At 43.4% G+C, this 24,785-nt stretch overlaps 1 protein-coding gene across 2 annotated transcripts; it reads right to left on the bottom strand.

Annotated features, from left to right (window-relative positions):
* Positions 1-1,028: 1,028 nt before the first annotated feature.
* SCGN (secretagogin, EF-hand calcium binding protein) lies at positions 1,029-22,704 on the bottom strand. 2 transcript variants are annotated; one of them, XM_084848115.1, is made up of 11 exons: positions 22,425-22,695; positions 20,774-20,844; positions 14,103-14,195; positions 13,693-13,782; positions 11,573-11,629; positions 11,166-11,243; positions 6,499-6,554; positions 6,137-6,182; positions 5,955-6,014; positions 2,802-2,870; positions 1,029-1,647 (listed from the first exon to the last, which is right to left on the bottom strand). In XM_084848115.1, exons 1-11 carry the CDS (start codon positions 22,495-22,497, stop codon positions 1,519-1,521), a joined length of 822 nt encoding a protein of 273 aa, XP_084704241.1. In that variant the 5' UTR covers positions 22,498-22,695; the 3' UTR covers positions 1,029-1,518. The 2 variants fall into 2 exon arrangements, with proteins under 2 accessions (XP_084704241.1, XP_084704242.1); XM_084848116.1 differs by lacking the exon at positions 5,955-6,014 and having other exon boundaries at positions 22,425-22,704.
* Positions 22,705-24,785: the final 2,081 nt, after the last annotated feature.

Here is a 24,785-nt window from a genome sequence, read left to right on the forward strand (position 1 = left end):
TCACAATTCCATGAGAGTAGACCCCCACCCCAAAGTTGGGGGGGGGGCAAAATGAACCAGGAAGTCCCTTCTGCAGACAAGTCTTTACTCTAGACTTATCTCTATGGCTAAATATTGATCCTAGGAGAAACTCCACTCATTGGCTAAGCACACTGAAAGGTTGTAGCAGGCACATTTTTCACGGAATGATTGGACAAAATGCTTGTCCATTTCTCACAAAACAATTGGAATGCGCCTGAATATTTTGCCTCATATTTTGGATTCTACAAGGACAGGAGACTTGTTCTTTTTACTTGAAAACTGGGAACCTGGGCTTGTTCTTTTTATTTGAAAAATGGGAATCTGGGCTAGCTCATGGGCCCTCTGAGATATTGGGCCAGGGGCTACAACCCCCTTAGCCCTGTGTTTAGTCTGGTTATGAGGAAGTCAGTTGTGACTGTCTTACTGAAAATTTGTGAGACATCCCATAGTTGCAAATAACTTTCCCTGGTTTGAATTATACATAATATTTACATTGGGTTTACATTATATACAAAGACACCTATCTGTGACAGGACTAGGATTGCCAAAGAGGCAAGGGCATAAGAGTCCCATGGTGGGGAAAAGCAAGCCATATTAAAGATGGATTTGATTCTAGCATAATCTGGGGAGGGAGACCAAATCTGAAAAGGCTTGTATAAGAGGAGAGAGTTGTCAAAGGCTAATCTATGGCTTGATGCACACCAGAGAGATGGATTCTAGGTGCACCAGGAGGAAAGGAGCTGGAATGGAAGGGTACTAAGATCAGACCCTGCCAAATATCATCTTCAGGAGCCTTGATCAGGGAACAGGCTCCATTCTGAGATGAGAAACGCTTTTTGCTGTTTCTGTCCAGCAAAATCTCTGCTGTTTCCAGCTATGTTCTGTTCTGCCACTTGATATGTTCCATGAAAGAGAGAAAGACACCACATCAGCCACGTATTGCATGACCACCAGTTTGTGGAGTATTACATATTCTTGTAAATATAGACACCAGCTCTATCTGTTTTCTAAACTGCTGCTTTTATTCTTATGCACACACAGTGAGCTGCCTCCAATACTATAATGCTTGCATGCCTTAAAAAAGAAGTACAGTCAGTTTCATACATCACACAGTTGTCACAAACATGGAGCACTGAGAAGAAAAAAAGGGGCAGTGGTTTTAGGGATGTAGCCTAGGGAATGGAACGTAATCAAACGTAATGTTATGTAGCAGCAGTCCTGGTACAATGACCACATGTCCTTCTGATAGACCAGTTAGAAATCCCATAGATAACATCTCCTTTGGAACAGCTTGGAACTAGTTACTGCTCATCATCACATGGTTTCTATTTGGCTGCATCTTTGTAAATGAATATTCATATCCACTGTGAGTTGCCCCTATCTTTTAGGTTCAGCATAACAGATATTATTAACACAGCACTGCAAATGTTCTACCAGCACCAGCAGGCTCTCGCAAAAGACAAGAACTGGCAAACCATCGGAGAAGCACATTCAGGCCTACGGGGTAATTTTAATTCCCAGACACAAGGCAAGTTCAGATTTTTGAATTTTTCCATCCTTGTTCACATCACAATGGCGAAGCAAGATCTGGCGGAACTTGTCCAGGTCTGTGCCGCTAATGCTGGGCTAAAAGGGAGGAAAAAGAGAGAGGGATGACCACTAGATGACAAAATATTCTTCTTACTTAGTAGTTACATTTCTAATATTAAATATTTATGAGGATTATGCATGCATGTAAATATTTACTGTACTTTTAAATCACCCACTCACCAAAGTTCTCTGGGCAGTGTAGAATACATTAAAAACATACAATACAAAAATTAAACAGAAATTAAAAATAGCCCAGAATAAAACTAAGATAAAACCAGCAGCAAAGAATAAAACCATCTCAGCACATAAATTATGATTAAAAGGCAATGAGAAGAATAAAGGGGAGATTCCAAGCAAGTAAAAACCATCAGTCCACAACAGAACTGGAGTCAGTTTGGGCACGATCCTATCAAGAGAGTCAGCAGCCTCTGACTATCCTATGCAGGGTGGACAGAGCACGGACGGGATCCTCTCCTCCGTGCTCCAGCCACCCTGCATTTGTGGCTAGATGTGCATTTTCACACATCTAGCTGTGGCTTCGGGGAGGGGGAGGGAAGGGGCCTGGAGACCTGATAGGAAGCTATCTAAAGCGGCTTCCGCAGTCTCCTCCCCTCCCCACCCATGGGATTGCCCCCTTTTCTCCCTCTCTGCACTCCATTTACAAGCATGGAGATGGCGGCGTGGGGGAAAGAACTGTGCCAACTACAAGGGGTAGGGGGTGGGAAGCACGGTTTCTGGAAAGCGAGGTCAGACAACCTCAGTTTCCAGAAACTGAAAAATCCTATGGCTCTCTAGACAGTGTGTAGTGACCATAGGATTGCTCTCCCTGTTATTTGTTCTTATGACATGTTTTCAAGCTAATGAGCTAAGGCATTGGCAGTAGGGTGGTCAAAATATTCTTCTTACTCAGTTACATTTCTAATATTAAATATTTATGAGGATTATGCATGCATGTATATATTTACTGTACTTTTAAATCACCCACTCACCAAAGTTCTCTGGGCAGTGTAGAATACATTAAAAACATAAAATACAAAAATTAAACAAAAATTTAAAATGGCCCAGAATAAAACTAAGATAAAACCAGCAGCAAAGAATAAATGACCTCTGAGATATCTTCAAACTCATGATTCTAAGCAAGTTTTATAACAAAAACTATAGGGGAAAACATGAAACCATTAGGAAGTCACCTTAACAAGTTCCATCATATCTTTTACAAACCCATCCACCTCTGGGCCTTCAAGTGCTCCTGTCTTGCTCTGGAATATATATAAAAAACATGCAGTTTTGTAGAATAAGCATATATACATTGATAGTTTTCTGCCTGTCCTCTTTCTGACAACATTATCTTCAGCCTTGCAAGTTATGTGCCAGGGGCATTGAACCTCTTTCAGCCTGAGTGCAACATTCAATTTTGGAGAAGCTCTTGGGGAGTTGCATTCCAATGGGGGGTGGGGCAAAAGGGGCAGTACCATCTGGGGGAACTCTGGAGGGCTAGATTGGTATCCCATGCAGGCCAGAGTTGGCCCACAGGTCTGAGGTTAAACAGCTTGGCTACAAGCCTATGGATGTTCTATGCCAACTGAGAAAGTAACTGCATATTCCTTGTATTCATGGTAAGGCTCTCTCTTGATGTCTGTCAGGGAAATGTAGGGATGTACGAAAGTCCCTTACCTTTTACGAAAGTTGATTTGCGGTAGGGGGGATGCGCTCCATCCCTCTCCCCGAAATTCTGGCCGGGGGGGAGGCGCCCCATCCCTCCCGCCGCGAATCTTGTCCTGCCGGGACTGCAAATGGCGGCGGCCATAGCCGCCGCCGTTTGCATCCCTGCAGTCAGCCGTGATAGGCTACGTAAATGTTTACGTAGCCTATCACGGCTGAGTGAAAAAAACAAAAACAAAACCACGCGTACGCAAATGGCGGCGCCCACGGGCACCGCCATTTGGGTTCCTTATTTTGGCACGTGTAGCCTACGTGAACATTTACATAGACTACGGCGAAAATAAGGGGAACGCTTATTTTCACCATAGTCTACATACATGTTTATGTAGACTACATGTGCCAAAATAAGGAAAGCAAATGGCGGCTCCCATGGGCGCCGCCATTTGCATACGAGCGGGTTTTTTTTTCCCCACTCAGCCGTGATAGGCTATATAAACATTTACGTAGCCTACCATGGTATTTTTTAAAAATCTAGCCGTGATAGGCTACGTAAATCTTTACGTAGCCTATCACGTTTTTTGTTGTTGTTTTTTTAACTTGGAAATGGCGGCGGCGGCAGCTGGTCGAAAGACCGGCTGCCTCAGCCGCCGCACCGCCACTGCACCGCTGCCGGAGCCGCTGCCACCAGGGACATTCGCACAAGGTAAGTCCCATCCTGGGGGGGGGCGGGGGGCAGACTGTTTCGCCACTGATTTCGAGGGGCCGAATGCGCTGGCATTCGGCCTCCCTGAGATTCGTAGCGAAATTCTCTGACATTCCTAGGGAAATGACCATCAGAACTTATTTAAACATCAGCAGAGGAAAGTATAACAGCTGTGCTTCTGCTATAATGCAGGTGGTAAGTAATGTATTGTGATATGGCACTTGTAGCAATAGCTTCTTTTTATCACATGGAATGAAACAGCAGTAGGTATATCAATATATGCTTATGGGTTGAAATCCACTGGAGATAAACCAAATTGAGGGAAGTGCTAAAGACATTGTGATAACTAACTTCTTACATTCTCAGTTACCAATCAAGTCAAAGTTATGCAAGGTTTAATTGGTATAGTCCAGTAACTGAAAAGATAAATGAGTATGGAGTTTCTGAAATGTTGTGGAACAGCTTAGCTATTTGTCTGCTACATCATAGGTTAAAATTGATTCATTATTGATAAAAACCTTCCACTGGATATGGCAGAAATGGGTGCCTCTAAATCTTCCTCTTATTTGTGTCCTGCAAAGAGTACCAGATGCTAAGGATAAACATCCTGGGATAGGTATCAGATCTAAGGACAGGCAACTCTGGTGACAAGCAGCTCCAGAGGACACCTGTCAGGGCTATCTACTCAACAAATTTATTTATTTATTTATTCATTCATTCATTCATTCATTCATTTCATTTCTATACCGCCCAAAAGCTGAATCACTCAACCGCTGAAACTAATAGTACAAACAATTCGTCTTCATTGTTAAAACTGACAGCGCTGACCTGCATGACCAGCACTGAGCTAACATTTGTTTTTTTGTCTTATAAGCAGGAAAATGTACAACATGAGTGGACATTCGACAAAAGATGCACATGTGAGTGAGTGTGATCAGATCCATGCATGCACATTTTTCAGCTTATATGTCAGACATAAATCATGTATTCTGATTGTGCATCAAAGTCATGAAATGTGTTACCAAGTAAAGCATTCAAAAGTTAAACAAATGAAGGGGGGAAGGTGCTTCTCACCTGGAGCACTGTTTGGTCTAGGACCAGCCCTGATAGATGTCACCTTTGTGCTCTGAGCTTCCCAGGGGCTTCTGTCTAGCTACTGCAGGAAACAGAATGCTGGACCATTTGTCCAACCCAGCAAACCAAACTATAATCCTTATAGATTACTGGAGCATTAAATATCTCCCATACAATTGGGGATGTCAGAGAAATCTGCAACAAACAAAACCACATGAGTTCAGATTTTCATGAATCTGACCCATGGATTCTGCAGTGGACTGGCTTCTCCCGCGTTGGGTGGATTCCATGGACTTGAAGACCAGTTCTCTAACTTTCACGAATTTTGCAGAAATTTCATCATAGAAAAAGACGCAATTTTTTTAAAACCCAGCCAAAAATGCTCATTTCTCCCATAGGCTAAAGTGTAAAAATGGGAATTTGGGGGGGAATTTGCACATTTTTGCACATGCAAATTTATGCAAATTCAGGGGGCAAATCTGATTCCATCAATGGGCAGATGACAGAACAAAAGGTGCCTGACAATCCATGAAACACAGATGGAATGGTTTTTACACATTCCGGCCGTCTCTGCATACAATACATGACCACCTACTAGAAGGTGAAGGTAAGCGTAATGTTGCACCAGTGCCCATGGCTTAACTGGGGTTGAAAGGCAATCTGTGGATGTTTTGGCAGCCCCTCTCCACGACTCACCCAACAACATAGCATAAATGCCTTTATAATGTACTACTGAACTATGTGAGGAACTCAGGAATAAACATTAGTGAATTCACACCAATAGGGACTGTGACAACACAGCATCAGTAAGATGCTTAAACATTATTCTAGACTCCCTCACTCTGTAAGGCTTGATGATGTGACACCTAATCAGCAGTAATCCCAAACCTACAAAAAAACTTACAACATCATAGTGTGCAAAGATTTTCTCAAAATCTCTCTTCCTTTCTTCTGAACTACATGCCTGAATGGAAGAGGGGGAAAGAAATAAGGAATAGGTTGGGGTGTTTTTTGTTTTTTTTTAAAACACCTTCAGAAACTGAGGAAAAAATAGTAACTAAATGCACTGAAAATTACTGTACTTACATCCAGTTTAAACTGAAGGAGAAAATTTTCCTGAAGAGCCAGAATCCTAAATGGAAAGAGCCAAATCATCATATTCCTAGATATTATCACCTCTGCAGAGATAGGCAGTTCTGCTTGACAGATCTCGCGAAGACAGACGATTATGAGAAGCAAGCAGGCATTTTCAGAAAGAGCAGCATGCAACACGAAAAGGGTTTCCATCTTTTTTCTAGACAGATGTTCTGAGCCTTTAGCAGGTGCATGACAGGCAGAAATCAATGTGTCACTTTTAGGGCACAGGGACATATTGGTGAGGAAAGCTACACCTGTTGAAGCTACTGCAAATTCCACAAGCCCATTCTGAAGTAACAGAGGCCATCTACCTTGCCAGGTCATTCAGATCCAGCCTCCCATCTTTATTTTTGTCAAAGAGCTTCATCTAAAAAACAAAAGGAGGAAGGCTTTGTAAAATTGTTAATATAAGGAAAGATGGCAAATGACTATGCAATCAATTTTTACTGTTCAGAGTGATATTGCCTGTGCTGTTGTGAGTCATGAGCATGGATCAGTTGTGTTGTGGCTTGGAGATGCCATTGTAAACCCACCCCAGATTTCTTCTAGGGATCTTTGGTCAGGGCAACACAGCAACTTTGAAAGGATGCTTTATGGCCCTCCATCCACCTGTTCGGCACTTAATATATGGGTGAGTATGATATAATTTCCTTCTTTCATTCCCAAATTATCTTTCTCCCCAAATACCCCACTGATGTGATATTTTGTAGTGTCTTTTCAGAAACCAGACTAGAGGTCTCCAGGGACAGAGCAGGCTAAACATGAAGGAAAATAGATATCAGATTATTTTGTAAGCCACTCTGAATCCTAGGGGTAGGGTAATAATTATATGCATGTGCAGGTGAAAGTTCTTGCTGCCAATAATTAAGCCTTAGGAGAGGCATTTTAACCTTTTAGCATGGGAAAGAAGATGCACAAACACCGGGAAACCACCAATCAGGGGAAAGGGGGAGGGGAGTGGCATTCCAGGGAACCCAAGAGGATTTGGATTGGGACCCAAGGCCCACAGGCCTTAGGTTTGACACCTCTGGTCTAGAGGTTGGAAGATATCAGCCAGCAGAGGAACAATTCTTGTGCTCTCTTCCTTGAGATGCACAGGTAAGTGAGCATTTTATCTTGCTAAGCCTTGTGAATATATTTGGCACTGGCAAAAAGCTTTGCCTCTATAGGAATATGCTTACAGTTAGGAAATTTCAGGCGTGTCCTAGCATCAAGATGCTCATCCCAATGAATATGACAGGCTTTCTCCTCTGTCTGCAATATATTCAGGTTTTGCTTAACAATATTCTGATTGTTCCCTTCTGGACTGATTTGCTTCTCTTCGCAGTCCCCCATCCTTTCCCAGCTATAACTCTGTTGCAGGGCACAAGAAAATGGCCATCATTTTTCAGAAAGACGGGGTGGGGAAGAGGTTGAATAGAGTAGAAGTATGAATAATTCATGATAAAAGGGTGTTGAGAAACTGGATTTAATTTTTTAAGTGCATGAAGATGATTTGGTGTATTGCATAGTTAGTCTGCAGTTCTAAAATATTCAGTGCTGGGCTAGTAGTTAACCTTCCTTATATGAATGTTATCTGTTTATTGATAAAGCTCTGAAAATCCCATGGTGAGGTAGTGGGAAATCTTTCCCAGTTTCAGCTGCACCTCCAGTTTCAACTAACATTTGCTAGAAACTCTCAGTACACACTTTCTCTGCTTCTGCCTCTTCCAAACTGCCGACTTCTATTTCTCTCTCACACACACACTTTACATCTGTCCCCATGCCTCAGCTGGAGGGGATCACCTTCCCCAAACTCTGATGGGGATCTCATTTAAAAATGCAGAGAGATCCTCAACTATCTCCTAATTGTTAGATCCCATTGAGGAAACTTCAGCAACCTTCCCAAACTATTAACCAATGATCTGTCAACCACCAGCCACAACAGCTGGAAATGCCCGGGATCTCTTCACAGTAGATGACTAAATGGAATTCCAGGCAGAACTGGGACAGTAAGTCTATGCTTTATGGGTTCCTATAGGAGCCTTTCACCAATCTAACTAGAAGAGGCCTGTGGTGGCAGTTTTAATACTAGTCATAATGGCAGTGTTTGGACATAAAAGAAAACATGGTTTAGTGTTACAAGAGTGAGCCTAGCCTCTCCTGGGCTCACATACTTCTCCCTCACTTCTCCTCCTCCAGTGTGGTTATGAGGAGATTGGAAGCTTCCATTTCCATTTTTCATTAACCACATGTTAGTACATCATCTGACACTGTGGTTAATCTTAACTATGGTTAGTGAAAAAAAGTCAGTTTCATAAACTATTGTTTGACGCTGGCTTGTTTCCACTAATCATAGTTAAGATTAACTACAGATTGTCTGAGTTCAGATGGAACGACAAACTGTGGCTAATCAAAATTGAAAGCAAAAGCTTCTGAACTTCTCATAGCTATGCTGGAGGAGGATGGGGTGTACGCAAGCCATGGGGGAGGCTAGGCTTGTTCTTGTATTGCTTTACTATGGTTTAATGTTATATCCAGCTCAGCCCAGTATAAGCAGTCTACTTTTTTCCTATACACTCTTCACAAAACACTTTCCAGAATTTTTCACAGATTTCATTTTCCCCCACTCAGGGGCCCCATTCATATTAGTGGTGTGGGAGCTGCTTCCTCATAGTGTCTTCCCATCCCATGCCACTGTGGTAAACGTTTGAATACCAAAACCACTTGCATGGTTTAATTTGAATCAGGGCTCATTACTAGAACCTGTTTTAGTTGCAAAGGATCCTGTAAGCAAAATTACCCACCAAGAATTGGACAGATGCAGAGACAGCAACACTCTCAAGATTTAGTAAGCAGAGAGTTAATCCAAGCAAAAACCCCATGGAAACACAACATATGGATTTTTCATATGCCCTGAACTGTCTGTTGTTCAGTAGACAAAGGTGCTGTTTTATTCAATAGAAGCGTATTGTGTGTCTCAAATGAAAGCCCATTGCTGACAGGCTGACTAATATTATCATGACCCACTATTCTAGCCAATGAATAATAATAACCTTAGTCCTGATGTGATTATTTTGGTAGCCTAGGTAATGTGATTTGCAGATGAATAAACCAGTAATGAGCTTTCCTTGCATGTAATTTTGACAAAATGTAACTTTGTGGATTACAGAATGCTAAAACACACACACACACACACACACACACACACACACGGGATATACTAACGACAGTACAATCTAATATACCTGAATGGCTTCAATGCTGCATAGCATTGTGCCCCAAGTTTCAAGTGAGGTAGATACATTTTGGGAGATGTTGCATAACCAGTGGCCTTTTAAAATTCAATATAATTTCCCCCTTCCCCAGATGCATTCGAGACAGTTACAGCTGGAAGGGGGTGGGGACATAGCCGATTAGTGCTAAGATTCCAAGAATGATTTTCTCTTCTTCTGGGAAACTTGACAGATGAGGTTTAGGACAAAACTCTCACCTTGGTCAGATTGGCTGATCACTGGATTTACTTTCATCTTTCCTACTACCTTGTGTCATAATGGCTGGCCACTTGTATTTCACTCACTAAAGTTTTTCCTTTGTGTATGAGCACTCCTGGCATGATGTTGTCTTCATCCTTTGATACCACAGACACTGAATGAAGTGCTTACAACACATAGTATTATGGTGGCTCTGGTCCTTCCTGGATGAAGGGTCCCAGGAAGTGGTGGTGGTGGTGGGACTTCTGCTCCACCCCATGGCCACTGGCCAGTGGAGTGCCACAGGGTTCCAACTTGTCCCTTGTGCTTTTCAACATCTACATGAAACTATTGTGGGAAGTAATTTGAAGGTCTGAGCTGTAGTGCCATCAGATGAGGATGATACTCAGCTCTACCTCTTGTTTCCATCTAATGAAGCTAGGGAGGCCACTGAATGCCTGATTCGGTGTCTGGAGGTAGAGGGTAAATAAGCTGAGACTTAAGCCAGACTACAAGGAGGTACTGTGGGTAGGGAAACCGACCAATATGGATAGTGGAATGCATCTTAGAGGAGATTGTTCACTCCCCCGAACAACCAACTGCACAGTTTGGGACTGGTCCTGGGCTTGGTGCTAACTGGGGAAGCTCATGTGGCAGCAGTGGCCAGGAGCACTTTTTACCAGCCTAGGCTGGTATGCCAGCTGCAACTCTGTCTGGAAATGGAGGATCTTGCCTAGTTATTCATGTTCTGGTGACATCCAGGCTGGACTACTGTAATGTGTTCTATGTGGGGCTGCCTTTAAAGATGGTTTGGAAACTTCGGTAGGTGCAGTATACCGCTGCCTAGATATTGATGGAGACTGGGTGGTCTGCTCATGTGATGCCAATACTGTGCCAGTTGCACTGGCTGCCAGTGCATTTCCAAACCCAATTTAAAGTGCTGTTTTTAACCTTTAAAGTCTTAAATGGTTTGGGCCCAAGTTACTTGACAAACCACCTTTTCTTGCACTAGCCTGCCCGCACTCTGAGGTCATCAGTAGAGGCCCTTCTCACCTGTCTGCCACCAGGGGCAGTTAGGCTAGTGAGTACAAGGGAGAGGGCCTTCTCAGTGGTGGCCCCACACCCCTGGAATCAGCTTCCATCAGGGGTTCATCAGGCCCCTTCTTTGCAGGTCTTCAGGAAGGCTCTGAAGACTCACCTGTTTTCACTGACCTTCCCGTAGTACATGAGTTGCAGGTTTTATTGGTGATATATCTGTTTGTATAGAATTTTATTGAATATTTATTTATTGAATTTTATTGTATTTGTTTTGCATTGTTTTGCCTTGAGAGGTTTCTATCCTCAAAGGTGGCCTTAAAAGATTTTTAAAATAAAAATAAATCAACACAGCACAAACACAACACCCAATATCTAATAGTGATCCTTTGCTACATAGATCCATCCTGTACAACAAATCTTTAGCCTGCTTAGAATACCCAGGAATTACAAAATTAATGCAAGGAATAAGTATTATGTCCGCTGCTTACCATGGTGTCAGTATATTCCTGCAGCTTTGCCTTAGAAATAGTTTTCCCATGTTGCTGAAAAAGATCTTTCAGAAAGTCCTGTTGTCAGGAAAGAAGTAAAAAATCAGTTTTTACTATTTCTGATTCATACGGAGGGTGCAATCTTATGGGGATAGTCGGCCGCCTCTGAACTTGGAGGTGGCCAACTATCCGATGCAGGGCAGTCGGAGAACGGAGGGGATCTCCTGCCCTGCACTCCGACTGCCCTGCATTTGTGGCTAGACAGCCAATTTTGGCTGTCTAACTGGGGTGCCTTGGAGTGAGGGTGGGGGGAGGCCGGACGGTGCATAGGAAGTGTTATCCAAGGATATCTATTGACTAAAGAAGGCATCTGGATAAAGCACAAGAAGAATCTCTAGAGAACTTACTTTGAGTTCACCAGCTGAAATAAAACCACTGCTATCAGCATCGTATTGCCGCCAAATCTGCAGGGGAAAAGTTAGTAAGACATTACTCTTTAAAAACAGGTATTTAAGAAGCACATTTATTACAACATCATTTAGGAATGAGTTGAAGAACATCAGAACTGTCTGGATATCAGGGGTTTGGGCAAGTGATTATATTGTAAATAAGGGCTCTAACTAACATGGGATGGGGTTCAGATAACTGGAGCTGGTTGTACTCCTTCAGTGATTTGTCTGTATGTAACTTGTACTCCCTGTTGTACAGCCATACAGCCAGAGAAGAATGCATGGTATCAGATGGAAGTCTGGGTCTTCCCTTCTGCTTATTCAGATTTGTTATGTGCCCATGTGAATAACACAATGACTAACTGACTCATCCTATTCTCCTGTTCTCAGTCATCCTTAAGGTAGCCTATATTAAGCTGTACTTTTAGACTGAAATGATACACCCAGCTTAGAAGAGATTTTATTTTGAAAAATTAACTTTCCAGTATAATTGATGGTACCTATTCCTGAAAAAGGTGATGCATACACCTCAGTACATACATAAACATTAAAGAACTTGGATACAGAAATATCTTTTGTGATTCATTGAAAACCTTGAGACAGATCCTCAAAGGATGTGAAGTTGTGGCTTTTCAGTTAATTAATTAATAAGCAGCTTTTAACTAGCTTTTCATGAGCCTTTGGCACATGTTGCCATCATCTTGTTAAGCTTCCCCCCCCCGATATAGAACTTACCTTTAATACTGTTTGTTCTGCCAGGGACGGGTGGGAGGAATACAGGTGTATGTGGCACAGGTGTATCAAGACTATATTTTTCCCCTGGAGCAAATGGCAACTGAAGGGCAGATTTAGATTAAGAAAACTACATAGGGGAGATGGCTAACCTCCCCAGTCTCCGCATGGGTCTCCTGATCAAATTAGCAACCTTCCCCATTTAGTTAAAAAATAAATAAATTGGGAGATCACTTGGATAATGTGTAGGTGGGCCTTTAGATGTAAAGCGTATAATGGATCCATTCCAGTATCCTAGACAATTGGGGGCCAGATGTTTGGGACTTGGACTCCCAGAAGTCTCTGCCAGCGTGGCCAATGGTCAGGAATGTTGGGAGTTGAAGTCCAGAACATCTGGAGGTCTACTTTATTCCCACGCTGTCCTAAACAATACTACAGATTGCCTGCCTCCCACCCCTGTAGCTGCAGGCAAGTCAATCCCAGATTTTATATTGGACTGGAAAAATGGGAGAGAGCATTCTGAGAAGAAGAACTAGAAAGTGATTAGCTGTATGCTTGTATGGTGGCAAGGAACATGAAACCCTCCAGTACATGTAGCCTTTTAAGCATCAAGTGTCATGTTTCCAAGGTTCCAAAATACAAAGGCACAGCAACATTAAGCAGGACTTCTGGGGCGGCGGAGGGGGGGGCGGTAAAGTGAAAGTTAAAAATAATATTCTTGAATTTAATAAGCAGCTCATAAAAGTTGCCACCAGACCATGTTAGGCAAGATGTTGCCTCTTTCATAGCGGATACATTCTGTACTGGATTGTGTAAACTAAGAAATTGTGCTTCACAATGGATAGGTAAGGATGGTGCTGTGGCTGCAAATAAACATAAAGCAGGGGGTTGGGGCAATTTTTAGAGCAAAAGTGGTGTGTGTGTGTGTGTGTGTGTGTGTGTGTGTGTGTGTCCTGCCCTGCCCTGCCCTGCCCTGCCCTGCCCTGCCCCACCACCCATGGCTTACCTCCCTCCTGTCCAAAATCTCTGGAGCTTTTTCTTTGACCACATTTTAATACTGGAAGTGAGCCCACCTGAGGAAAAAGCAATGGGGAGGAAACAAGGCTATAGCTGTGGGGAGGTAACTACAGGTTCCTCTCACTCCTGTACCCTCTTTGCTCTAAAAATCAGATCCTCCACCTCCTGCTTTATACTGCAGTCCTGGATTTAAACAAATGGGTTTTTTGCTGACACATGCAGTTTGGGCCTCAGTGTGCACCCAATATACCAACCTGATTTAATAAAAAATCAACAACTTATCAGCCATACTGAAAAATTGGCCACACACAGCATGAAATCACACCCACCCGCATGAACTCCACACTGTTGTCCAAAGGTGTTTCTCTTCGGAAGAGCAGGAGAAAGTTCTCATCCTCCAACAAGATCATATTTGCAAGCTAAAACAATAGTCATATAAAAGAAGAGTTTACATTTGTGTAATGTAACCACTACTCTCAATCCATATGCTATTGTGGAGTACATGATATATGGGCTACATCCCAAGGTGAGGCATGGGGCAAGGCAGAAGGAGAAATAGCAAAACAGTGGCAGCAACAACATCTAAATCAGAGCACATTGCTTCGTTAAAAGAACATTTGGACACATGGTTCAATGCTGCATGACCTAATAGCATTTGTGACCCACTCTCTGTTGTGCAGTCATCATTCCTCAATTCCCTATGACCCATCTTCTAAAAGTTCAAAATAAAAGCCAGTACCTCTTGTATCTGTAAGCGTCCATCTGCAGTCACATCATACGTGGACATAAATCGTTTTTTCACCCTCTGAACCTTTTCTTCTGTTATGGTGCTCTGTGATATGAAAAGCAACAGACTGACCTTACAGTTATGGATAACACTAATTTTCTGAGTATGATACATTATGTCCTGTCTCTTTAAGTTCAGCCATGCAGGACCTGCAGCGTATATATTCCTTATGCTGAAGGGAAGGGATCTTGTAGTAAGAGCCAGTTTGCTCTGGTCTGCTAATAAAGACTCACAGTTTAACACACCTTGCATCCTGCCTAGATTGGAAGACATATTTGGATGCAAAGTGGAGGACATGAACAGGCAGGCATATACACACACACGCACACACAGAGTATCAGTTACTACACAGAGAATCACAAGACCTATAACAGTTCAAGAGCCATTCCATCCTTCTCTGCAGATATAAAAAGGATTATGAGAAGAAAAGACAAAGTCATGGAAGCTTGAATGTACCTTTACATCTATCCTTAATTAGCAGTTTAGCTGAGAATGGGAGACGATGGTGTTACGGAAAGCTTAGAGGATGTAGCAGTCAGGAAGATAGACAAGAACTTTATTATCTCTCTCAAACAAGAACAGAACAGCAACAGGAAACTCCTGACCCCACACAGATACAATTAAGTCTAGTGCCACCTAGTTACTAAACTATATAATGACACTGTCCACACAGATGGAAACAGAGAGCTTCCATATTGTATAAAAGGCTCAGGAGCAGGCAAAAAGTGGAAGACATTGAAATTGTCTCTGAAATATTCCAAGAACAAACTGAGCTGGATGAGACCCACTGCAACAAGGGCTGAAACACAAAAGCATTCCAGGCAACAGTTGCAAAAGGAGTTGACAACAGGAGAAAACAACACCGCTGTTTCTGAAAATATGTGTTGTGGCAAGATGCATCTGGCCCAAAAGCAGTAGCATGTCATGCATGTGGAAAATTAAATAGTTTTGCCTCCTTGAGTAAGACAACCAACTCACCCTGCAGGGATAGCTAGGGATCCCAGCCTGAAATAATTTCCAGAGGGGTAGCCATGTCAGTCTGTTGTAGTAAAACCACCTTCAAGACAAACACATCTGTTATGATGTAAAGTTCCATGGACCAGAGTCCACTTCATCAGATGCATGAAGTGTAATCCTCAGTTGACAGTTACATATGGGGGAAATGTTTTAAGCCGTGGTTTAAGGCCAATGAAATGAAAAAAGGTATAGCCTGTGACAATTCATTTGTATATATACTTGCCAACTGAGGATTGCTCTTCATGCAGTGGAACCTAGTCCACGTAAACGAATGCTATAATAAATGTGTTAGTCTTCAAAGTGTTGCTGTACATATGACGTATCTTCAATAAAAATAGCAGACTCATTTTCCAAGTGAACATCCTTATGTAACCAAAAATGGCATCAGCCATGCACAACAGGGAGGGGTCAACAGGTTTGGAAGAAATCCCAAGGTTTGCAGAAGGACAGCAGATATTTAGGAAAAGAAACATAATGGGGGAGCCTGCCAAAAACAGCTGAATGAGCACTGACAATGTTCGCTGGTTGGTGTGCGCGTGTGTGTGTGTGCGCACGCATGCGCATGTGTGGGCAGCGGGATGGGGAATGAAAACTGGGGAAGGGAAATAGAATGGAACGCTATAAAAGGAAGCATGGCTAGCTGGCATTCTGAACAGAAGCATACCATACTGCAACATTTTGTTACAGGTTACACTTGTTCCTATAGAGTTCAGTACTAATAATCTGCTGGCATACTACTGGAAGCACTGCAGTCTGATATTGCATTCCTATCTTATGGTGATCTGTTAGGATTTCAGATTTTCAGAATATGAAATCCTAACAACAACAATAAGGAGGTGCAGGACTACACATTTTGCCAAAAGCATCCACCACAGCACTTGTAATGGCTATGAGAAACAGCTACGTCAGCAGAACATTTTGAGAATGAATGCAAGTGGGTCCAAAGTATGCATCCCTCAATGTTACAGAGACCATTAGGAAACAATGTTATGCAGGAGCTGCACAGAACAGTAGCCAGCCAGTGGTAAAGACTTTGCTACACAAGGTGACCTGTGAGTAACTGCCAGTGGGATATGTTGTTACAGTGACCTTACTTGTAATTGCCCACCTCTTAGTAACCAGATAGTAACCAGATAAGGGTGCAATCCTAAATCTGCTTAGACAGAAAAAAGTCCTATAGCTGGCTGGGGCATCCTGGGAGTTGCAAGACTTTCCCCCCATCTAAACATGCACAGGATTGTTACCTAAGATGTATAAAAAAAGGATTCTAGCCTTAATACAGGGACACTACTGATGTGCTCACCCTGGGGACTGCATAGTGACTGCATAATTTCAGTGGCTTCTCCCAATATCCTCTTCAGACCTTTGGATGATAATCCAGATTATATTATATTATTAGCACAGTCCTATGGGATGCACCCTGGGTACTTGTAAGCCTCTGAACTCAGAGGCGTATGTGTATCCAGTGCAGAGCAGGAGATGCCTTGTGCCTCCCACTCTGCATTTTAGTGATTTTGCCCACCTAGTGGAGGCTTCAGTGATGGGGAGGGAAGGAGGCTGGGAATAGCTCATAGCCCCACATCCCCAGTCTCCTCCCCTTCTCTGGGAATGCCTCCTTTCCTCCCATCTCTATGCTCCATTTTGTGATCCCAGAGAGGTAGCCCGCGCAGTTCTCTCCATGCCAGCTAGGAGGGGGAGAGGGAGGGAGGGAGCAGACAGCGCAGTTTCCTGGCTCTCAGCTCAGAGTCCCGTCAATGAGCTTGGAGCCAGGAAAATGAACAATCCTATTTCCCCCCAGACACTGTCTAGGGGACATAGGATTGCTATCTCCTACAGTTATAAGTTCCCCTATTTACATGTGTGCACCCTTTTTCACTGACACCCTCATCTACCCTGAGGGAGATATAATGGCATTCTTCAAACTGTTGTTGCCAATTCAACAACAATGAGAAGAGGCAGTTTTGGATCCCTACTGTAGTGGATCCCTCTTAAAAAGTCATGCCCAAAAGTTCTCCTTTTGGACATTCACAAAAATTAAGCCCAGGACTCCACAGTACACCAAACTCAACTGAAAAACACTGAATTCCCGTTTCCTCCACCAGTGTTTATTCCTCCCTTTCCGCATTTTGCATGCCTGCTGGCTTTTGTCATTCTATTGTTTTTCCAGCTGGGGTTGCTTTCTTGCATTTAATGCTAGATGAGAACACATCAGAGTAGCTGAGGGGGGAAAAAACACAGAGCTACAGTGGTCATTAGGGAGAAATAACAACAGGGAACACAGAGGTTAAAAACAATCATTATGAAACTGTTTGCTATTCAAACAGAGACAACTTTCAGAGCACATAATGCTATCTATTTTATTGCACTCTAAATCTTCAAAGCACAGAAATAGCAACTAATTCTTCTTCATTATAACCTTGTTAGATTGCTAGGTAAGCATGCTCATATCACTCTGATGGACAACAAAGATGGTCTGATAACTTCACATGGTGGATAAGCCCCTGTGAAAACAAGGGAGATTTTATTCTGTTCTCCACCTCTGTGCTCTTACAGAATTATTCCATTCTTAGGGTCTACAGTACAGCAACACTAGGGAAGAACTGTGCATCAAATGCATGCAGAGGCATAACTGACTAACACCTTAAGCACAGCAGAGGGTGCCCATTTCCCAACATAACGTGGGGGACAGCATGGTACTTACAGATAAAGAACTGTGATGAGGGATGGGTGTTAATCCCTCTTGCACCAGACTCTTCTCTCCTGAAAATGCTCCTCAAGGCCTTTTTTCTCCAGCTAGGCTTACTACTGGCTACAGAGCCTGGCAGTAAACACTAACAATTAAGAACTGGTTGGAGGGGGAGGGAGCTGTAGGAGAGGACTGGTGGATGACGGAAGAGTTAAGCACAAGCTCCTATCTGCAAATCTTCTTTCAAATGCTCCCCAACTCACCTGCCCACCTCTGCATGAACGTTATTAGGAACCAGGGTTGGGAGCCTTGTATTGCCTTCATAGCGTTGTCTAGTTCTTTAAACAGAATGCCAATGCCACCAGAGGAAATACCATTGTGGGCAAAGCTGGGTCAGTATCATCAAGCCCAAGGTCTTGGCAGACTTCAGTTCTGATAGGAAGCATTTGGTGGAAACCTGGACTTCGGAAGAGCTGGGGATGGACTCTGGCAACATCGCTGAAGAGTGGAGTTCCGAGCTAGAAGCATCCCCTCTTTTTGAAGAAGCCATTCCTCTGGACAGCCTTCCCCAACCTAGTGCCATCCAGATGTGTTGGACTACAGCTCCCATAATGCCCTTATGAGAGTTATAGCCAACACATGTGGAGGGCACAAGGTTGGGGAAGGCTGCCTTAGGAGGTTTCCTTGGGTTGTATCCAATGTTAGTCTAACTCCCATTGATTTCAATGGGTCTGTCTAAGTAGGACTAACATTGGATACTACCCTTTGTCCCCTCCCAGATCTCAGCTCCCACAGATGTAAGCCTGCCCTACAACCCCCCATTTACTCTTCAGAGTGCTTAATGTTTGAGGGGAGGGAACAACCTAACTTCCCTTAATATAAAACACCCAAATGGAATCCCCCACACTTTCTACTCAGTCTGGTTCATGAGAAGCACATGTTGTACCCTTATTTTTATATTCCCACTTCCTTTCCCTTTCCTGACAAATTCTGGAAGGGTTTAATGAAGTTGAACTTTCTTACTGAGTGCCTTCCTACACAAGGTTTTTACTGTACACTCGTGACTGCTCATTCATGGTAGTTTGCAGGTCCTTTACATGATGTCATCCTCCCCCAGGGCCTCTCTCATGCTTTGCAATCATTATCATGTTTTCCACCCCCCATTAAGGAGGAAAGTCTGGTATTATTCAGAAATGGCGGAATGAGAGTCTCATGTAATTGAACAATTCCTCTATACCACAGCACCATCTAGTGGTTGTATAATAAAATACATAGAAAGGCAGAGAAAGAACACCCCCCCCCCCAGAAAAAAGTATGTGTAAAGGAGCCAAGCTTAATCCCACAAAGATTCTGGAAGCAGAGCCTCCAGAAAGGTGTGGGATAAAAGCCTCATGTAGAAATGCCCTGAAACAAGTGCTAGCAAAAAACCACTGAGACACTGACACTCACCTGTTGTTCACACATTATGAAATACATTCTGTCTTGAAACAAGAATATTCAAAATGCAAGTGAAGAAAGAAGACTGTATGAAGCAGCCTGCAATGTTCACCATGAAGAATTTGAGCCCATTTTCACTCACTAGATGTACTACATTAGGCGTAGCCAATCCAATGTCTTCCAGATGGTTTAGACTGCAACTCCCACCAGCCCCAGCCAGCATGGCCAATGGTTGGGGATGATGAAAATGGTAGTCTAAATATCTGGAGGGCACCAGATTGTCTACCCATGTACTACATCAATTATTGGTTATTCCAAGGGCACACAGCAACAGTTCAGAAAGAATTTCTCATCATTCAAGGGGTTCCCTTCTCCCTTCTCTCTCATGACTTATCTGTCAATAGAGAATACAAATCCAAAGTTGACATGAGTTAAGACGTTATCCATTTAGGACAACTGATCACATAAACAAGCTCATAGTAGTCTTCTAGTGTTTCTTCATATCCTTTATGGTATGGTAATGCTAAATAGAGAATAGGCAAAGAAAGCACTTGTCAAAGGTTGTCTGCTCTTTTTCACTGTTTTGAACAGCAGGCAAACAAAAATAAAGGGGCACTATGTCAGCTGAAATGAAACAGAAGATGACATGCATATAATTGGGCATGCAGTTGACTCTATAGTTACCCTTACAGCTGTTTCTAAACAGATCCCTTTTCCTAAGCAAGTGTAAATTAACTCTGGAGAAAGCCCCATGTTAATTGATTTTAGAAACCAGAATATTGCATCTGCAAAACTAATCAGCCCTGTTTTGAATGAGCATACACACACACAGCTGTTCTCCTTCCCTTCATCCAAACTAATGTCTATGCAAGCCTCTTGGTTCATTAATTTAACTAAATGTGGAGGGTGAGTGTGTGTGTGTGTGTGTGTGTGTGTGTCAGTTTACTAGGGAAACAGGTTTGCTTTATGCCAGAGTTATGACCACTGAATGGGGCAGGGGCAGTGTGGAGACGCAGCACAAACAGCAATAATGCGGTTTGTACACCTGTTGCAAAAAGAACCTAAGTGGAACTTTTGCTGCTAATAGAGAACAATGTTTTTTCCTAGGGAAACAAATAGCCAGGGTGACAAATATGGTCAAACACTCATCATAATCCAAAACAGCAGGCATCAGATGGCCAAGGCAATGCTTGGGGAGCCCTTTAAAAATAAAAATCTGCCTTTCAACTGTTTTGCAGGGAAGGAGAGAGTGAATCCAGACTCCAGCATACACACCTCCAGGTGTTGGAGGTGTGTATGCTTTCAACTGTTTCGCAGGGAAGGAGAGAGTGAATCCAGACTCCAGCATACACACCTCCAGGTGTTGGAGTGAGGAGAGGATGTTTCATTCAGCACTCATTTGCCCACAGGGTTCCCCATCCAGCTAGGAATATGTGTACTTCATGTTTATCCTCACATGCAGATAATATGATGCAGTACTTACCTCACTGCCCAATGTTTTTAGCAGATGATGAAAAAAGTTATCAAGCTCCTTCCCTGCTATGTAACCATTGTCTAAAATTAATTAAAATGTAGATATATTATTGGACATGTAGTGTTAATATTTGGAGTTGACTCTAAACCCAACAAATTACACATACCATAAACATTTCATAAATCTTTGAATGCCTTATTTACTTAGAGAAACTCAAATACATTTAACCAAACTGGCATGCATAAGCAATATGTCAATGTTGTTGGTTTTTTATATTTCTAGTTAAAAAAAATGCAATTAATTTATTATGATTTTAAATTCAAGATTTTTCTTCTTCATCTTCAAATAAATAAAAGATAGAAGCTTTTGGCAAAATTCACCAGAACCTTCCCTTTTGACGGAAATGAATGGAACTGTACCAGATGTACAAACTCAATGTTTATAGAAAGGGATCTGCCTCAAGAATTGTATTGGCACAAACATGGGAGAATCTGGGTACAAGGTGCAAGTTACTTATCCCAGAGTAGGTTCCAATAACTGTGGAAAGATTTTTGGCATATAGAACTCTGAAGCAAGTGAAAGAGGAGAGAAGGGGAAAACACACACTTATCAGAAAATTAAAATTTAGATTTTAATTTAGAATAAATAAGATCTGACTGAAATCTATGTTGAATTAAGTATTTATCTTAATGCAGATAATACATTCAGAGTGATATTTAATCAGGAGAGATGATTTAGACTGTAAGCTCCTTGGAGCAGAGACCTCTCCTTTTGCTTCTGTAACTCTGTAATGCATCATGCACATTGACTGCAGTATAATAATAATATTGTAAAGACTAGCTTCAGTACTGAGATACAGTAATGCTTATTTTAACCAGTAAATTAATTGGTTAAAATCAGGCAGTTATCAAGTAACAGCACATTCCTAGCCATGTCTGCCCAGAAGAAAGTCCCACGGAGTTCAGTGGGACTTAAATCCCAGGCAGATATACATAGAATTGTAGCCTAAATGGCTCAGTCAGACAACAGCCGTAATTCCACTATCCTCTGTCAAGCTGTCTCCCATCTACAAACGCAAGACCCTTCGAGATGATCGCGGGAATACAAGTATCTTGGGGGGCCAAACAGCTGCATGTAGAGGCATCAGATGAGGATCTGCTAGACCAGCCCTCCCCAACCTAGTGCCTTCCACATGTTTTGACTTCAACTTCCATCAGCCCCAGACAGCATGGCCAATGGTCAGGAATGCTGGGAGTTGTACTCCAAAAGAGCTGGAGGGCACCAGGTTGGGGAAGGCTGGTGTCCTCCACATGTGTTGGACTACAACTTCCATCATCTGGCTGGGGGATGATGGAAGCTGTACCCCAATACATCTGGAAGGCGCCAGGTGGGAGAAGGCTGTGCTGGATGGAACCAAAGCAAAAACTGCCCTCCAAGCCAAGAGTGTGAATATAAACTACGGACGAGCACTGACGCTCCCTCCTGCATTCACGCGGCGCCTGGGTGCCCTTCAGATGATTTGGGCTTCAGCGCCAGCCGGCACGGCCAATGGTTAGGAATGCTGGGAGCTGTAGTCCAAAGCCTCTGGCGGGCACCAGGTCACGGAGGGCTGTCCTGGGCGCTTTGCCCGGTTCCCGTTCCCCGATCGGGGCGCGCTCACCGTCGGCGTCGAAGCGTTGCCAGAGGCGCAGAAAGCCGGCCGCGTCCAGGCCCTGCAGCGGACCGCTGTCCATGGTGCTGCTCAGCGCGGCGGAGTTCTCCGGGCGGACGGAGAGCTCCCAAGCCGGCAAAGTTCAGCCCGGCGCGGGCCGCTCCCTGCAGGCTGCTCCGGCTGCTGACCTCGAGTGCCGGCGCGGCGGCGGGTTTTCAGGAGGCAGCCAAGCTGGAGACACGCCCCGCGCTGCCTGCCAGGCTCCCACCTGCTGCTGCCTGGGGAGAAGGTCGGAGCCCGCCAGAACGCCAGGCAAAGCCTGCCGCCGCCGCCGCCGCCGCCGCCGCGCCCGCCGGATCCGCGCTTCCTCTCACAGCTGCTAGGAGCACGGGCTCGGTGCCCCACCAGTGGGGCATGGTGCCCTCCCCGCCGCGGAAAGAGACTCCTGGAGCCAGCTTTTCCTTGCCAAGAGATCAGCGTAAAGAGAAAGTATCGGGGAATTTATTGGAACGTGTTCTCAGGAGTAGCACTAGCTCAGCCTCCCCCAACCTGACGCCCTCGAGATGTGCTGGACTACAACTCCCACCAACCCCAGATCGCACAACAAAATTGTCAGGATAATGGGAGTTGTAGTCCAACACATCTGGGTGCCACATTGCAGAAGGCTGCACTAGCCATTGGTAAAAGCAGGTATATGAAAACAGATGTGCAAGCTGGAATTCAGAAGCCACTCAACTTAAAAGGGCCTTTAAAGGAGCTACCTTGGGGGAAATGAAACAGCTGTACTAAGGGCAGTATAAAAGTGATTCATTGGTACAATTGATTCACAGCTACGTTCCTGGCAGGAAGAAACGTGGATTCTGAACCTTGCTTGAAATAAGTCTCTTTTCTTCTTCTTGCCATCCTGCGCAAGATAGACCATTGCTCTTTAAATTATGGCGACTCCTGTGTTCTTACTTTTCAATATCCACTGACCTGTGATTACTTAGCATATGTCACCACCAAAACCATACAATTCTGACCCCACATACTGATATTTATCATTATTTTAACAGGCTGAGAGAGGAAAGATAGCAAACTGCCAATTTCTCATCACCACTTACTTTTTTGATATGTGAATGTTGATACACCTTGACAGTTGCAAAGACTGGGGTGTACAATAATAGTTTCAAGTTAGAAGACATCACAGAGAATATTTCTCTGATAAATATTCTGGATGAAACTGGATTATTTTTATTCGCTGTATTTTTATCCTTTCCAGACAATTCTTATCTTCCAAAGCAACTCAGATCAATAAGAAAGTTAGGACCCACCATTCCCTATCAAACAACAGTAATGATGATCAGTGTGATGTAACAAATTCTAACTTGGACAAAAAGCCAACGTTGTATATAGTCAGGGTTATTCTTAACATCCCCAGTAGTAATGTATGGCTGTGAGAGCTGGACTGTAAGGAAGGCTGAATGCCGAAGAATTGATGCTTTCGAACTGTGGTGCTGGAGAAGACTCTTACGAGTCCCCTGGACTGCAAGGAGGTCAAATCAGTCCCTCCTAAAGGAAATCAACCCTGACTGCTCATTGGAAGGACAGATACTGAAGCTGAAGCTCAAATATTTTGGCCACCAAATGCGAAGAGAAAAGTAACTGGAAAAGACCCTGATGCTGAGAAGGATTGAAGGCAAAAGGAGAAGGGGATGGCAGAGGATGAGATGGCTAGATAGCATCACCGATGCAATGAATATGAACTTGAGCACGCTCCGGGAGAGAGCGGAGGACAGGAAGGCCTGGCGTGCTATGGTCCATGGGGTCACGAAGAGTCGGACACGACTTAACAACTGAACAACAACAATTCTTAACATCACAGCTACGGTTAGAAAACCACTTTGCTTATCTCTTCAGCCAACATGGTAACAAAAAATAAGAATGCATCCCTATTGCTTTTCTTGTTCCCCCTTTCTCCTTCCAGTATTCATTTTCAGTTAGTGAGATTCCTTTATCAAAGGCTTAAATTTAACTGAAAAACAAAAAAGAGCCAAGGCAGCAAAACAAAAGGTGTCTAAATGAAACCCTAGAGAGAGAAAAAGAATGCACACAATACAGTCCATGTTTGCCCAGCTGCTCCATCTATGGGTGTGCAAGTTTGATTTGCATGTGTGGTGACAGTTTTACTGTATTTGGTTTATCTGACTGAAATGGAGTCAGACCACTTTTTATGGGTCTGTGTACACCACTTCATTTCTATATAATTGGAACCTACTAATGGACTCACAAAAAGCTTTGTTGTTGTTCAGTCGTTAAGTCGTGTCCGACTCTTCGTGACCCCATGGACCATAGCACGCCAGGCCTTCCTGTCCTGCGCTCTCTCCCGGA

This window comes from Heloderma suspectum, chromosome 4 (assembly GCF_057233095.1).
Source record: "Heloderma suspectum isolate Gila_16-S chromosome 4, 16-S_ref, whole genome shotgun sequence".
NCBI classification, from domain to species: Eukaryota; Metazoa; Chordata; class Lepidosauria; order Squamata; family Helodermatidae; genus Heloderma; species Heloderma suspectum.

What these genes read in the sequence shown, in the direction of transcription:
- SCGN (XM_084848115.1), bottom strand. Translation starts at nt 22,497, where the DNA reads ATGGACAGCGGTCCGCTGCAGGGCCTGGACGCGGCCGGCTTTCTGCGC. An exon ending in TAAAAACATTGGGCAGTGAG is followed by an intron (nt 14,196 to 20,773) that starts GTAAGTACTGCA and finishes TTCATATCACAG; the next exon opens with AGCACCATAACAGAAGAAAA. An exon ending in ACAGTGTGGAGTTCATGCGG is followed by an intron (nt 11,630 to 13,692) that starts GTGGGTGTGATT and finishes TTTCCCCTGCAG; the next exon opens with ATTTGGCGGCAATACGATGC.